Raw genomic sequence first — 16,931 nt, forward strand, 5'->3', positions numbered from 1 at the left:
GATGGATGGAGTGAGCTGGTTAAATCGCACGAGAACCGAGAAATCAGAATCATGCCCGATTTCTCAGCTCTCGCCATCTTACCGGCACCAGATTTAAGGCGCAATCAGCCTCTCACCCATTTCCGTCGGCGGGCTGAATAATTTATTTCAATGTATTGAAATATTTATTTGCATCTGCTCAGTGAGCCTGGCGGTGAATTGTCTGAACTCACTTGCCTTTGTGGCCTTTGAGGAAAGCGCCAGTTGCCCATGAATGGGGAACAGTCGTGTTGCCCTCGCCGGTAGAACTGTAGACCATTGAGGCCCCCTGAGAGGTCAATGGCAAGGGGGTGCCCCTTGGGCAGTGCCAGCCTGGCACCTTGGCAATGCCTGCAGAGCACCTTGGCAATGTCAACAGATTCACTGCAGCAAAGGAAGACAATACAAGGATCTGATGCGAGAACAATGAGAACGGCCTCGTAAGGAGCTTCAATACCAGCATGGAGCCAGTTAGCTGAATCCCTCGGTCTGTGTTGTATATTCTTTGTAATTAATGAGCAGTTAATCTGCTTTTGATATGAAAGGGGATTGTTGACCTGAGTGAGGGAGAAACTCCCATGAAATCTCTAACATCCCCCTGAGCAGGAAGAGGAATAACATGTCGCTAACATGGCTGCTTCCTGTACCACACAGGAGTGTTGGCCAGGTTATCCCCGAGAGCAGGACTCAAAATCACAACCTCCTGCCAACAACTGGGCAATGTAGCCACCTGCTGGGCAGAGTGACTGGAGAGTTCCTCAGCACTGCCCGAGGATGACTTACAATATGGAGCAGCACAGTGGCACGGAGGCAGCGCCAGAGACACAGGTTCGATTCCCGGCTCGGGTCACTGTCTGTGCAGAGTCTGCACGTTCTCCCTGTGTCTGCGTGGGTTTCCTCCGGGTGCTCCAGTTTCCTCCCACAGTCCAAAAGACGTGCTGGTTAGGTGTATTGGCCGTGCTAAATTCTCCCTCAGTGTACCCGAACAGGCGCTGGAGTGTGGCGATTACAGAATTTTCACAGTAACTTCAATGCAGTGTTCATGTAAGCCTTATTTGTGACTAATAAATAAAGTTGAAACTTTGAATCATTGCTCTGGTATTGGTGTCCACACAAAGACTTCATTTGGAATCGAACTTTGACAAGAATTACATTTTGTTTGACAGGATTGTCCAGTCTCTGTACGGTCACGGTTGATGTAGAGGAATTGAATAACAATGCTCCAATATTCCCGCAGAAACAGGTAGGAATTGGAGACAAGGCCACTCACCCCCACACTCCAGCTTCGAGGTTAGTTTGAGGGAGTGGGCTTTGGGTTAGTTGGGGACGGAAGGAGTGACGGGGTTGCCCAGACCAGGTGAAAGCTTCCAATATCCTGTGTCTCCGAGTTTCCTTCTTTTCAAATGGAGGAATCTTTGACGTCCACTCTAGAAGCCAGATATCAGTTCAAGATTATTTCTCGCATCTCTGAGAGTGCAGCACCCCCTCAGTACTGGCAGTGCCAGCCTGGGTTACAGTCTTCACCCTGATGGGGCAGGGGGCCTCTGAGCTGCTGTGTTGAAGGTAAGAGTTCTCCACGGAGTCTAGACTGATTACATCAGAGATCAGGGTGGTGGGGGGTGGGGGGGGTGGGGGGTGGTGAGGATTGGAGATCTTTCTCAGATTTCACTCTAAATGATGAGGAGAATCTGACAGCTGACTGGCTTTTGTTTTGAAATGAGGAAGATTGAGCAAATGGTACAATCCAGGCAGTTAGAATCTTCAAAGAGAATGGATAATGATGCAAACACAAACACAGGAAAATGCTGGAGAAACTCAGCGGGTCTGACAGCCTCTGTGGAGAGAGAATAGAGGCGTCATTTCGAGTCTGGATGACCCTTTGTCAGCTCTGACGTAGGGGGGTCATCCAGACTCGGAAAGTTGGCCCTATTCTCTTCGTCAGCTCTGACAAAGGCTCATCTGGACTCGAAACGTCAGCTCTTTTCTCTCCTTACAGATGCTGCCAGACCTGCTGAGATTTTCCAGCATTTTCTCTTTTGGTTTCAGATTCCAGTATCCACCGTAATTTACCTTTGTCAATAATACAATCACATTAGTTTGGATTTCACAGTGAGAGTTAACTAAAGACCCCGAGCATAAAACTACTGAGATCAGAACCAAACACTCCCCCCCGTCTTCACTGAGTGGAAAAAACCGAGGCCTTGAACTCTTGTCAGAAAGGAATTGGAGAAATAGTCAGACTGCAGCTTCCTGACATCTGGCTGCCCCTTCCCCATGTGATCACTGAGCACCAATTACTGCCCCTTTCTCAATCGCTGTACTGTGATTGGTTGACGTTCTAATCCTTGGACATTTTGTTAACTTTTCATTGTTATTTCTCTCTCGCTGAGCTGCAGGACGGTCCAATCAGCATTCCTGAGAATGCTGACATTGGGAATCTTGTCGCCACACTCAATGCTACAGATGCTGATTACCCCTGGACAGACAGCTGGCTTGTTACCTACACCATTGAATCCGGCAATGAGGAGCAAATATTCAGAATTCTCCGAGAGGAAGGAAGCAGTGTTGGGAATCTTTTCCTATACAAGGTACATCAAGCATCCCATCTTCCTCTCGTGCTCCCATCTCTTCATTTCTATCTGCCTTTCACAATCTCCTTCCATCTCTGTTCACTGTCTCTGTCTTTCTCTCCTTCCTGCCTTTCTCACTCTGTCTCTCACTCTATCTCCATCTCTCTCTCTCCTTCCATCTCTTCACTCCCTGTCTTTCTCTCCTTCATGCCTCTCTCACTCCATCTCCATCTTTCTCTCGCTTCATCTGCTCATTGTCCCTGAATTGTCTCCTTGTATTTCGCTTTTCTTTCTGTCTTCTCTCTTTGACCGTCCCTATGCGTCTCTGCCTTTGTTTCCCTCTCTGTTTCCATCTCTCTCTCCCTGCCTGCCTCCTGTGTTTCTTTCCACTTTCATTTTCTCCTTATTTTATCTGTATCTCTCCCTTCCTTGTCCTTTCTCTTTCTGCCTCTTCCCATTTCTGTTTCACTCAATCTCCTTCCATCTTTGTCTCTCTGCCTCTCACCCATCTCTCTCTGCTCTCTCAGTCTCTCTCTGCCTCTCTCAGTCTCTCTCTGCCTCTCTCAGTCTCTCTCTGCCTCTCTCAGTCTCTCTCTGCCTCTCTCAGTCTCTCTCTGCCTCTCTCAGTCTCTCTCTGCTCTCTCAGTCTCTCTCTGCCTCTCTCAGTCTCTCTCTGCCTCTCTCAGTCTCTCTCTGCCTCTCTCAGTCTCTCTCTGCTCTCTCAGCCTCTGCCTCTCTCAGTCTCTCTCTGCTCTCTCAGTCTCTCTCTGCTCTCTCAGTCTCTCTCTGCCTCTCTCAGTCTCTCTCTGCCTCTCTCAGTCTCTCTCTGCTCTCTCAGTCTCTCTCTGCTCTCTCAGTCTCTCTCTGCCTCTCTCAGTCTCTCTCTGCCTCTCTCAGTCTCTCTCTGCTCTCTCAGTCTCTCTCTGCCTCTCTCAGTCTCTCTCTGCCTCTCTCAGTCTCTCTCTGCCTCTCTCAGTCTCTCTCTGCTCTCTCAGCCTCTGCCTCTCTCAGTCTCTCTCTGCTCTCTCAGTCTCTCTCTGCCTCTCTCAGTCTCTCTCTGCCTCTCTCAGTCTCTCTCTGCCTCTCTCAGTCTCTCTCTGCTCTCTCAGCCTCTGCCTCTCTCAGTCTCTCTTTGCCTCTCTCAGTCTCTCTCTGCTCTCTCAGTCTCTCTCAGTCTCTCTCTGCCTCTCTCAGTCTCTCTCTGCTCTCTCAGTCTCTCTCTGCTCTCTCAGTCTCTCTCTGCCTCTCTCAGTCTCTCCCTGCCTCTCTCAGTCTCTCTCCGTCACTTACAGTTAGAGTCTATTATTCTCTCCATCTCCATCTATCTCTGTCTCTCGTTTATTGATCTCTTTTCTCCATTTCTCTGCTTCAATCTCTCTCTTTTAGTCTTCTTCCATCATTGTATTTGTATCTGTCTCCATCCCTCTGTCGATTTCCATCTCTGCTTTCAGCTCTTTCTCCAGCTTTCTCTCTCCCCATCTCACTCCATCTCTCCCCATCTCTCGCTTTCTCCTTTACTCCATCTTGCCCTCCATTTCTCTGTCCCTCTTTTCCATCTGTCTCTTTCTCTTTCCATCTCTGTCTGTCTCTCTTTTTCCATCACTCTCTGTCTCACTGTGTTGATCTCTTTCTGTCACTATCTCCAACTCTTTCCCTGTGTTTAGAAATATAGAAAAACTACAGCACGAAACAGGCCCTTCGGCCCCACAAGTTGTGCCTAACATATCCCTACCTTTTAGGCCTACCTATAACCCTTCATCCTATTAAGTCCCATGTACTCATCCAGTTTCTCTCTCTCTCTCGCCATCTCCACGTGTCTTTATCTCACTCACTGTTACTGAGAGAGTTAAGTGTTGACATCAATGATCAAAACTCTCTGTTAAATCTGGAATATGGATTGAGGGATTGAATAGACAGGATGTTAATGAATTTCAGTGATTCAGGTTGTTGAGTGAAATGACAGGGTACAATTTGTGTTCTTAGGCCCTGGACTATGAGACAGTGAGGGAGTACACACTGCTGATCTCCGCCAGGAACGAGGCTGAGCTGGTTGCCTCTGAGTATGGCCCAAGCTCCACCGTGACTGTCTCCATCCTGGTGACTGACGTCAATGAGCCCCCGATACTTTCTCAGAGTGACTATGAGGTGACGGTTCCCAAGGACGCCCAGCCCGGCAGCGTATTACTGAGGCTGGAGGGACACGACCCTGATACACCGGCCACTCCTGTTCGGTAAGGACATGCTAGGCTGTGCAACCAACTCAACTCAACTCAACAACAGGAGGAGGCCATTCAGCCCCTTAAGTCTGTCCCACCATTCAGTTAGACCATGGCTGACCTGTGTCTGAACTCCATTTACCCATCTTGAGATGTGAGAGTGAGATCCAGGAGTGAGATCCAGGAGTGAAAGTGAGATCCAGGTGTGTTGGTATAGATTCCAGTGCACATACTCACATGCCGGATGTTTCTCCTCAGACCAAAGCGATTAGCCCCACATAAGAAGATAAGAAATAGAAGCAGGAAGAGACCACATCGCCCCTCAAGCTTGCTCTGTCTTCTATCTCAATTCTACATTCCTATTTGCTCAATGATGGAACATCCACATCTGTCTGGGAGAGAATTCCAAAGATTCACTGCCTTTTGAGTAAAGAAATTTCTGCTCATCTCAGCCTGAAATAACCAACCCTTTGCCTGGAGATTGTGGCCAGTGTGCCAGGGTCTCCGGCCAATGGCGGCATGGTGGTTAACACTGCCACCTCACAGCTCCAGGGACCCAGGTTCAATTCCCGGCTTGGGTCACTGTCTGTACGGAGTTAGCACGTTCTCCCCGTGTCTGCGTGAGTTTCCTCCAGTTGCTGTGGTTTCCTCTCACAATCCAAAGATATGCAGGCCAGGTGGATTGGCCATGCTAAATTGCCCCTTAATGTCCAAAGATGTGTAGGTTGGGTGGATTAACCTTGGATGTGCAGGGTACCGGATAGTGCGGAGGGCTGGGCCTGGGTAAGATCCTCTGATGACGGGTCATTGCAGATTCGATAGGCTGAATGGCCTCCTTTGCACTGTAGGGATTCTATGGATCCTGTGGGAAACAGTCACTCAGTGTCCGCCCTGTCAAACACGCTAACAAGAGAGTTTTTCCCTTTTGTAGATTCCGCTTGGGAAATGATTCAATTGGATGGCTCTCGGTGGATTCTGAATCTGGGGAGCTGATCCTTCTGGGCGGAGATCCCGCTGGAGGCAGCCACTCAGTGGAGGTGATGGTAGAAGATGGAGGTAAGGAACCAAAAGCCAAGCTTTGACAGATTTGCTGAGGTGTTTATTGAGAGTGAAAGATATGGGGCAGTATCTGCCCATGAATACTGATATGAATCAGCAGCTTCCATACTCTCATCAACCCAAACATTCCCCCCAGAGCTCTCCCTGTTTTTCTATCTCCATCATCTTGCATCTCTCTGATTTTGTTACTTTTCTTTTTATTGGTTTCTGTCGCTTTCTCTCTCTCTTCTCTTTTTGTCTTAATCTCTCTCTCGCTCTCTCTCTGCCTCTCTCATTCTATCTCAGTCTGTCTATCTCAGTCTCTCTCTCTCTCTGTCTTTCGCAGCTTCTTTCTTTCGCTCTCTCTAAATGTATCTCTCTCTCTCTCTCAAAGTATCCCTCACACTCAATGTATCTCCCACTAATATCCTCTCTCAAGGTATTTCTCTCTCAATGTACCTCTCACTCTCTCTCTCGCTTTCTGACTATCTCTCTGTCTCTGTCTCTCTCTCTCTGTCTCTCTCTCTCAATGTATCTCTCTCTCGCTCGCTCTCTGTGTACCTCTCACTTCCTCTCTCTCTTTCTGACTATCTCTCTCTCTGTCTCTGTCTCTCTGTCTCTCTCTCTCTGTCTCTGTCTCTCTCTCTCAATGTATCTCTCTCTCAATATATATCTCTCTCTCAATGTATCTCCCACTAATTCCCTCTCTCAATGTATTTCTCAATGTATCTCTCTCTCTCTTACTCGCTCTCTCTTTCTCTCAATGTATCTCTCTCTCGCTCTCTCTTTCAGTGTACCTCTGACTTCTTCTCTCTCTTTCTGACTATCTCTCTCTCTCTGTCTCTGTCTCTCTCTCTCTCTGTCTCTGTCTCTCAATGTACCTCTCTCTCTCTCTTTCTGACTCTCACTCTCTCTTTGTCTCGCTTTCTGTCTCTCGATTCTTGGCTCAATGATAGAGACAAGCCCTCGTGCTTGTTCTGCCATTTATCGAGTCTTGTCTACTGCTCTTTTCTTTCTGTTTCTCACTCTCTAAGACTATTTCTAATTCTCTTCAAATGAATTTGCTAACCAATCCTGAGTGTGCTATGAATTACATTGACATCTAATTTAAGATTATCAGTCGGGCTGTCAGTGTGGTTCACTTACACCTACCAGAAGCGACATATATTCACACCCAGAGCCTGGTTCCTTTTCAGGTGGAAAGATTACGCACGCACATTGTGCCTTTTTTAACTAAACAAAATAAGCAACAGCCATTCTCTGGTTCATCCCTCAGGGCAATGCCTTGACCAATCAGAGTCAAACCTATCCTGGTTTGAATTTAAACAAAGCTTGGCAGTTAACTGTCCATCGCTAGTTAAATGCTGTATTCCCCATGGCAACGTCTCTACCAATCAGAGTCCACTTGCCAACCAATCAGCACTCTCTTCTCTTGAAGTATAAATTGTTGTTCCCTTTACATCCGGTATTCTTGCACTTGTCCTGATGAGTGTAAGACAAAAAGCTTTGACAACGGTAGCAAGAATAATCCAGGTAATTACAGGCTGGTGAGCCTTACATCAGTGGTAGAGAAATTATTGGAGAGGATTCTTCGAGACAGGATTTATTGCCACTTGGAAATAAGTGGACGTATTAGTGAGAGGCAACATGGTTTTGTGAAGGGGAGGTCATGTCTCATGAACTTGATCGAGCTTTTCGAGGAAGTGATGAAGATGATTGATGAGGGTAGGGCAGTGGATGTTGTCTACATGGATTTCAGTAAGGCCTTTGACAAGGTCCCTCATGGCAGACTGGTGCAGAAGGTGAAGTCGCATGGGATCAGAGATGAGCTGGCAAGGTGGATACAAAACTGGCTCGGTCAAAGAAAACAGAGGGTAGCAGTGGAAGGGTGCGTTTCTGAATGGAGGGTTGTGACAAGTGGTGTTCCTCAGGGATTAGTGCTGGGACCTTTGCTGTTTGTAATATATATAAATGATTTGGTGGAAAATGTAACTGGATTGATTAGTAAGTTTGCAGACGACACAAAGGTTGGTGGATTTGCGGATAGCGATGAGGACCATCAGAGGATACAGCAGGATATAGATCAGTTGGAGACTTGGGCGGAGAGATGGCAGATGGAGTTTAATCCGGACAAATGTGAGGTAATGCATTTTGGAAGGTCTAATACAGATAGGAAATATACAGTAAATGGCAGAACCCTTAAGAGTATTGATAGGCAAAGGGATCTGGGTGTACAGGTACACAGGTCACTGAAAGTGGCAATGCAGGTGGAGAAGGTAGTCCAGAAGGCATACGGCATGCTTGCCTTCATCGGCCGGGGCATTGAGTTTAAAAATTGGCAAGTCATGTTGCAGCTTTTTTGAACCTTAGTTAGGCCGCACTTGGAATATAGTGTTCAATTCTGGTCTCCACACTACCAGAAGGATGTGGAGGCTTTGGAGAGGATACAGAAAAGATTTACCAGGATGTTGCCTGGTATGGAGGGCATTAGCTATGAGGAGACGTTGAGAAACTTGGTTTGTCCTCACTGGAACGACGGAGGTTGAGGGGCAACCTGATAGAAGTCTACAAGATTATGAGGGGCATGGACAGAGTGGCTAGTCAGAAGTTTTTTTCCAGGGTGGAAGAGTCAATTACTAGGGGGCACAGGTTTAAGGTGCGAGGGGCAAGGTTTAAAGGAGATGTATGAGGCAGATATTTTACACAGAGAGTAGTGGGTGCCTGGAACTTGTTGCCGGGGGGAGGTAGTGGAAGTGGATACGGTAATGACTTTTAAGGGGTGTCTTGACAAGGACATGAATAGGATGGGAATAGAGGGATATGGTCCCCGGAAGGGTAGGGGGTTTTAGTTAAGTTGAACAGCATGGTCAGTGCAGGCTTGGAGGGCCGAAGGGCCTGTTCCTGTGCTGTAATTTTCTTTGTTCTTTGTTCTTTAAGGTGTCTTTTTTCAACAATACTCCATAGAAATTCTTCCTTGTGAATTTTAACAAGAAAAGAAATGAACATGAAATGATGAATATCTTTTACTTGTTAAATTGTGCAGGGAAGGATTTTACCCTCTGTCTTACTTTCTGTTTTACCTCATAGTCTTTCCGACCTTTTGTCCATTTCCCTCACTTCATTCTGCTTTTGTCACTGCCTCGCTATGTCTTATTCTGTTTATTTAGTTTCTCTTTCCAACCTCTTCTCTCAGAAAGATTGGGTCGACTGGGCCTGTGTTCACTGTTTAGAGGAATGAGGGGCCACTTGAGGTCTATCCAGCCTCTCCTTAAAACTCAATCCATCAAGTCCCAGTAGCATCTTAGTAAATCTTTTCTGCACTCTTTCCAGTTTAATAATATCCTTTCTATAACAGGGTGACCAGAATTGCACACAGTATTCCAAGTGTGGCCTTACCAATGTCTTGTACAACTTCAACAAGACGTCCCAACTCCTGTATTCAATGTCCTGGAACTCAGGCAGGATGGATTAGGGAGCTTGTCTACAGAGGCCCTATGGGTGGAGCTGAGAAACAGGAACGGTATGACCACATTAATGGGGTTGTATTATAGACCACCCAATAGTCAGCGAGAATTGGAGGAGCAAATCAGCAGAGAGATAGCTGACAACTGCAAGAAACAGAAAGTTGCGATAGTAGGGGATTTTAATTTTCCACATATAGATTGGGACTCGCATACTGTTAAAGGTTTAGACGGGGTAGAGTTTGTAAAATGTGTTCAGGAGAATTTTCTACATCAGTATATAGAGGTGCCAACTAGAGAGGATGCGATATTGGATCTCCTATTGGGAAATGAGTTAGGGCAGGTGATGGATGTGAGTGTAAGGGAACACTTTGGATCCAGTGATCATAATGCCATTAGTTTCAACCTGATCATGGATAAGGATAGATCTGGTCCTCGGGTTGAAGTTCTGAACGGGAAAAAGGCCAAATTTGATGAAATGAGAAGGGATCTGGGAAGTGTGGATTGGCACAGGCTGTTCTCTGGTAAGGATGTAAATGGAAAGTGGGAGGCCTTCAAAGGAGAAATTTTGAGAGTGCAGAGTTTGTATGTTCCTGTCAGAATTAAAGGCAAAGTAAATAGGAATAAGGAACCTTGGTTCTCGAGGGAGATTGTAACACTGATTAAGAGGAAGAGAGAGTTGTATGAAATGTACAGGCAGCAAGGAACAGATCAGATGCTCGAGGAATATAAAAAGTACAAGAAGCTACTTAAGAGGGAAGTCAGGAGGGCTAAAAGAAGACATGAGGTTGCTTTGGCAGACAGAGTGAAGGAAAATCCAAAGAGCTTCTATAGGTATGTTAGGAGCAAAAGGATAGTGAGGGATAAAATTGGTCCTCTTGAAGACCAGAGTGGTAGACTGTGTATGGAACCAAAAGAGATGGGGGAGATACTAAATGGGTTTTTTGCATTCGTATTTACTGAGGAAACGGGCATGGAGTCTACGGAAATAGACAAATAGGTAGGGAGGTCATGGAACCGTTACAGATTAAAGGGGAGGAGGATCTTGCTGCCTTGAGGCAAATCAGAGTGGATAAATCCCCAGGACTGGACAGGGTATTCCCACGGACCTTGAGGGAAGCTAGTGTTGAACTTGCAGGGGCCCTGGCAGACATATTTAAAATGTCAGTCTTCACGGGAGAGGTGCCGGATGATTGGAGGGTGGCTCATGTTGTTCCGTTGTTTAGAAAAGATTCCAAAAGAAATCCGGGAAATTATCGGCCAGTAAGTTTGACGTCGGCGGTGGGCAAGTTATTGGAAGGTGCAATAAGGGATAGGATCTACAAATATTTGGATAGACAGGGACTTATTAGGGAGAGTCAACATGGCTTTGTGCGTGGTAGGTCATGTTTGACCAATCTATTAGAGTTTTTCGAGGAGGTTACCAGGAAAGTGGATGAAGGGAAGGCGGTGGATGTTGTCTACCTGGATTTCACCAAGGCCTTTGACAAGGTCCCTCATGGGAGGTTAGTTAGGAAGGTTCAGTCGCTAGGTATACATGGGGAGGTAGTAAATTGGATAAGACACTGGCTCAATGGAAGAAGCCAGAGAGTGGTAGTGGAGTATTGCTTCTCTGAGTGGAGGCCTGTGACTAGTGGTGTGCCGCAGGGATCGGTGTTGGGTCCATTGTTGTTTGTCATCTATATCAATGATCTGGATGATAATGTGGTAAATTGGATCAGCAAGTTTGCTGATGATACAAAGATTGGAGGTGTAGTGGACAGTGAGGAAGGTTTTCAAAGCTTGCAGAGGGATTTGGACCAACTAGAAAAATGGGCTGAAAAATGGCAAATGGAATTTAACGCAGACAATTGTGAGATATTGCACTTTGGAAGGACAAACCAAAGTAGAACATATAGGGTAAATGGTAGGACTCTGAAGAGTGCAGTTGAACAGAGGGATCTGGGAATACAGGTACAGAATTCCCTAAAGGTGACGTCACAGGTGGATAGGGTCGTAAAGAGTGCCTTTGGTACATTGGCCTTTATAAATCGGAGTATCGAGTATAAAAGTTGGAGTGTTATGGTAAGGTTATATAAGGCATTGGTGAGGCCGAATTTAGAGTATTGTGTACAGTTTTGGTCACCTAGCTACAGGAAGGATGTAAATAAGGTTGAAAGAGTGCAGAGAAGGTTCACAAGGATGTTGCTGGGACTTGAGAAGCTGGGTTACAGAGAGAGATTGAATAGGTTGGGACTTTATTCCCTGGAGCGTAGAAGATTGAGGGGAGATTTGATAGAGGTGTATAAGATTTTGATGGGTATAGATAGAGTGAATGCAAGCAGGCTTTTTCCGCTGAGGCTAGGGGAGAAATAAACCAGAGGGCATGGGTTAAGGGTGAAAGGAGAAAAGTTTAAAGGGAATATTAGGGGGGGCTTCTTCACGCAGAGAGTGGTGGGAGTGTGGAATGAGCTGCCGGATAAAGTGGTAAATGCGGGGTCACCTTTAACATTTAAGATAAACTTGGACGGGTTTATGGATGAGAGGGGTGTGGAGGGATATGGTCCAAGTGCAGGTCAGTGGGACTAGGCAAAAAATGGTTCGGCACAGACAAGAAGGGCCAAAAGGCCTGTTTCTGAGCTGTAATTTTCTATGGTTCTATGATCAATGAAACCAAGCATGCTGAATGCCTTCTTCACCACTCTGTCCACCTGTGACTCCACTTTCAAGGAGCTATTAACATGTACCCCTAGATCTCTTTGTTCTGTAACTCTCCCCAATGCCCTACCATTAACTGAGTAAGTCCTGCCCTGGGTCAATCTACCAAAATGCATCACCATGCATTTACCTAAATTAAACTTCATCTGCCATTCGTCAGCCCACTGGCCCAATTGATCAAGATCCCGCTGCAATTGGGGATAACCTTCCTCACTGTCCACCATGCCACCAATCATGGTGTCATCTGCAAACTTACTAATTATGCCTCCTAAATTCTCATCCAAATCATTAATATAAATGACAAATAACAGTGGACCCAGCACTGATCCCTGAGGCACACCGCTGGTCACAGGCCTCCAGTTTGAAAAACAACCCTCTACAACCACCATCTGTCTTCTGCCAAGAAGCCAATTTTGTATCCATTTGGCTACCTCGCCCTGGATCCTGTGAAATTTAACTTTATGCAACAACCTACCATGCGGTACCTTGTCAAAGGCCTGGCTAAAGTCCATGTAGACAACATCAACTGCACTGCCCTCATCTACCTTCTTGGTTACCCCTTCAAAAAACTCAATCAAATTTGTGAGACTTGATTTTCCACTTTCAAAGCCATGCTGACTGTCCCTAATCATATTTACTTTCAGAGTATTTGAACACCTCCTGTTTATTTGTTATGAAAATGGTAGAAATGGGGAGGAGGGGCTATTTGATTCGCTGAGTCTCGGGTATCGGCCAGGTAACAAAGAGTCTGTTCACATTCCAATTGGTCAGAGATGGACGGGTACCATGAGCACTGCTGATCCACCAATGGAAGGAGTGTGGGGGCAGAATGGATTAGAGGCAGGAAGTCATTTGGCAAAACCTCGACAAATTGACCCAAACAAAGTTAGCAAGACTAGTCCTGTCACATGCCTACTGTTATTCTCTTTAGTTGAAGCATTGCGCACAGTTTACCAGGATGTCGATGCGTGGAGAAGGTGCAAGAAGACAGATTTATAAGGATGGCTCCAGAATTGAGAAGCTATAAATAGCTACCAGGAAAAGGCTAAGCGAGAGATGAGAAGCTAAGTGATAAATAAATATTGCATCAACTAGATAATAAATTCAAGAATAACTCCAGGAGAAACTTCTTTCAGAGAACCCTACAGTACAGAAGGAGGCCATTCAGTCCATGAAGTCTGTACCAACCACAATCCCACCCAGGCCCTATTCCCGTAACCCCACACATTTACCCTGCTAATCCCCCTGACACTAAGGGGCAATTTGTCATGGCCAATCCACCAAACCCACACATCTTTCAGACTGTGGGAGGAAACTGGAGCACCCGGAGGAAACCCACGCAGACACGGAGAGAACATGCAAACTCCACACAGACAGTGACCCAAGCCGGGAATTGAACCTGGGTCCCTGGCGCTGTGAAGCAGCAGTGCTAACCACTGTGCCACCGTGCCACACTCAGAGGGTGGTGAGAATGTAGAACTCACTACCACCGGGAGTGGTTGAGGTGAATAATTATTTAGGGGGAAGCTGGATAAGCATGTTAGGGAGAAGGGAATAGAATGTCATGCTGATGGGGTATGGTGATCAATGCTGTAAATTGGGTGTTAAATAAGCAGTTTGCAGAGAAGGTCCTGAATTAAAACACAGAGATTTTTAAAGCTGTGGATGTTCCCCACACTGCAGAGAGGATTAAAGGGAGATTTAATACAGATGTTCAAAATCATGAAGGATTTTGACAGTGTAAATGAGTAGAAGTCTCACTGGCAGGCAGGTGATTAACCAGAGGACTCTGATTCAAGATCATTGGCAAAAGAACCAGGGTGGGAGAGAAGGAGAATGTTTTACACAGCGAGTTGTTGTGATCTGAAATACGCAGTCTGAATGGGCGGTGGAAGCAGATTCAATAGGAACTTTCAAAAAGGAATTGGATAAATAATGGAAGGATAAATATGCAGGGTGATGGGGAAAGAGCAGGGGGGGCAGTGAGAAGAATGAGCTAGCTCCTTCAAAGTGTACGATGGGCTGAATGGCTGTATGGTCCTAAGATCCAGGGGAGTTCAGTCTACTTCAGAGCAGTTGCCTTTGCTGACTAACGAGGTGAAATGATTTGTGTTGGAGTCTATATCGCTCTGCAATGTGGTGCCGTCACGATGGTTCTGTGTACCGACACTGAAACCGGTTCCTCGCAGCATCTTTCCAGATGAATGAGTTCAATCCAATCAGGTGACAGTCTCCCAATGGCAGCTGTGGTTCATTGGTTAGCATTCTCACCTGCCAGTCAGAGGTCATCAGTCAGGGGTCATCAATTCTGCTCGAATGTTTCGATGGCGGTTTCATCACATGACCTCCTGTCTGCAATCACCCCACCCCCGCTCTCCCGCCATTGGCCACCCGACACATCCAACTTTATGACACTCACTTTTCCACAGCCAATCATAAAGCAAACGGACTCTCAGTTACCTAATTGGATGACTTTTCATTGTGTCGCCACAGCCTCATGTTCAAAAGTTTAAAAAATAATCAATAAATTTCCACAAGGAGCTGCAGGTTTTATTAACACCGCCATTGTTATTTTCCCTCCTTGGTTTCTCAGAGCTCAGGGAATTGCATGCAAATTCTGCAGGGTTGGTAACCTTGTCCTGGCTTCAAGTCTCGGTCCAGAGGTCAGGCACCCACTCCAGGCTGACACTGCTGTGCAGTACTGACCCAGAGAGGAGAAACTTCCACTTAGCAAATCCCAGGATGAGGAAATAATCCATTGCATCTAAACTAAAACTTAGACCAAGATCAGGTGCAAAGCCTTTTCCTCTTTTCTTGGCTCTTGTATATCTCTCTTCTGTGGGACCATGAATTGGATTCAATTTGAATATGAGTTGGCCTTTGGAGCAAGCAAGGAGTTAGAAATATTTGATTTGATTTGATTTGATTTATTATTGTCACGTGTATTAGTATACAGTGAAAAGTATTGTTTCTTGTGCACTATACAGACAAACATAGAAACTAGAATCAGGAAGAGGCCATTCGGCCCTTTGAGCCTGCTCCGCCATTCATTTTGATTATGGCTGATCATCAAATTGATCCCTCCTTTCCCCCTATATCCCTAGATCTCTTTAGCCCCAAGAGCTATATCTAATTTCTTCTTGAAATCAGACAACATTTTGGCCTCAACTACATTCTGTGGTAGTGAATTCCACACATTCACCACCCTCTGGGTGAAGAAATTTCTCCTCACCTCAGTTCTAAAAGGTTTACCCCTTATCCTCAAACTCTGACCCCTAGTTCTGGACTCCCCCCACCATTGGGAACATTCTTTCTGAATCTACCCTGTCTAACCCTGTTAGAATTTTATAAGTTTCTATGAGATCCCCTCTCCCTCTTCTAAACTCCAGTGAATATAATCCTAACCGACTTAGTCTCTCCTCATATGACAGACCTGCCACCCCAGGAATCAGCCTGGTAAACCTTCACTGTACTCCCTCTATAGCAAGGACGTCCTTCCTCAAATAAGGACACCAAAACTGCACACAATATTCCAGGTGTGGCCTCACCAACACCCTATACAATTGCAGCAAAACATCCCTATCCCTGTACTCAAATCCTCTCACTAAAAAGACCAACATACCATTTGCCTTCTTTACTGCCTGCTGTACCTGCACGCTTACTTTCAGCGACTGATGCACGAGGACTCCAAGGTCACATTGAGTATCCACCTCTCTCAATTTACACCCATTCAAGTAATAATCTGCCTTCCTATTATTGCTGCCAGAGTGGATAATCTCACATTTATCCACATTATTCTGTATCTGCCATGCAGATACCCCCATACAGCCTGTCCAAATCACGCTGAAGCATCTCTGCATCCTCCTCACAGCTCACCCTCCCACCCAACTTTCTATCATCTGCAAATTTGGAGATAATACATTCAGTTCCCTCTTCCAAATCATTAATATATAATGTGAACCGTTGGGGTCCTAGCACAGATCCCTGTGGAACCCCACTCGTCACTGACTGCCAATTAGAAATAGACCCATTTATGCCTACTCTCTGCTTCCTTTCTGCTAACCAGCTTTCTATCCATTTCAAGAGATGTGTTAAGGGCTTACCCGGTCTACGCCACACATTGACTTTGGAACTTGAAGAAAGGAATTAAATTAAATTTAAAAGATGCTTTCTATAATCCAAACAGCACTTACTGGCCTCGGAGGACAGATTAATGTCCTGTTTGAAATAAAAGCAAATTACTGCAGGTGCTGGAATCTGAAACCAAAAGAAAAAGTGCTGGAAAATCCCAGCAGGTCTGGCAGCAAATGCTGAGATTTTCCAGCATTTTCTCTTTTGGTGAATGTTCTGTTCGGTGGGGGAATCTTGGACGAGATGCTTGAAAAACCAAACCATTAGCAATGTTAAGGGGGGAGAGGGTTGTCCGACTTGTGTATAATTGACAGCGTTCGATGTCTGCATTGCAGATTATGTCCACTTATGTCCCCAGCGTCCCTCACCTTGCCTGGTGATGGCACATTTAGAAATAGCTCATTTATAAGATTTCAGTAACGCGAATGCTGATAAAGTGGTTGATTTTGAGTCGCCATGGAAACCCTGCTGTATTGTGCTCACAATGATGTGACGGTTCAGGAACGTTTTTTTTTAGCGCAGCTCAGAGGGTAATATTTATCCTGGCTTCACTCAAGCTGACAGTCCGATTAATGCAGCTATCAGTTGAGCCTGCTCACTGCGTTCATTCTGGATACAGTCAGCCTAGCAGAGTGACTGACAGCAGATTCCCAAACACAGCCAAAGTATTCCAGCAACATGTGTGTGTGTCTCAGTGCCTCCCCAGTCCTGTTTGCTTTCTGGGTGAGGCCAGCAGTTTTGTTTGTGGAGATTCTATATTTCTAATGAAAAAAAACTCGCTAAACAGAAATAAAATACTG

General features: G+C 45.8%; 1 protein-coding gene across 1 annotated transcript in view; it reads left to right on the forward strand.

Annotated features, from left to right (window-relative positions):
- cdh16 (cadherin 16, KSP-cadherin) overlaps positions 1-16,931 on the forward strand; it is a 59,580-nt gene that overhangs the window by 31,308 nt on the left and 11,341 nt on the right. The window contains exons 10-13 of the mRNA XM_078210447.1: positions 1,185-1,261; positions 2,415-2,606; positions 4,572-4,819; positions 5,736-5,860. Coding sequence (XP_078066573.1) covers positions 1,185-1,261; positions 2,415-2,606; positions 4,572-4,819; positions 5,736-5,860 — 642 coding nt within the window. The remainder of the gene's footprint in view (positions 1-1,184; positions 1,262-2,414; positions 2,607-4,571; positions 4,820-5,735; positions 5,861-16,931) is intronic.

This window comes from Mustelus asterias, chromosome 4 (assembly GCF_964213995.1).
Source record: "Mustelus asterias chromosome 4, sMusAst1.hap1.1, whole genome shotgun sequence".
Classification (NCBI taxonomy): domain Eukaryota; kingdom Metazoa; phylum Chordata; class Chondrichthyes; order Carcharhiniformes; family Triakidae; genus Mustelus; species Mustelus asterias.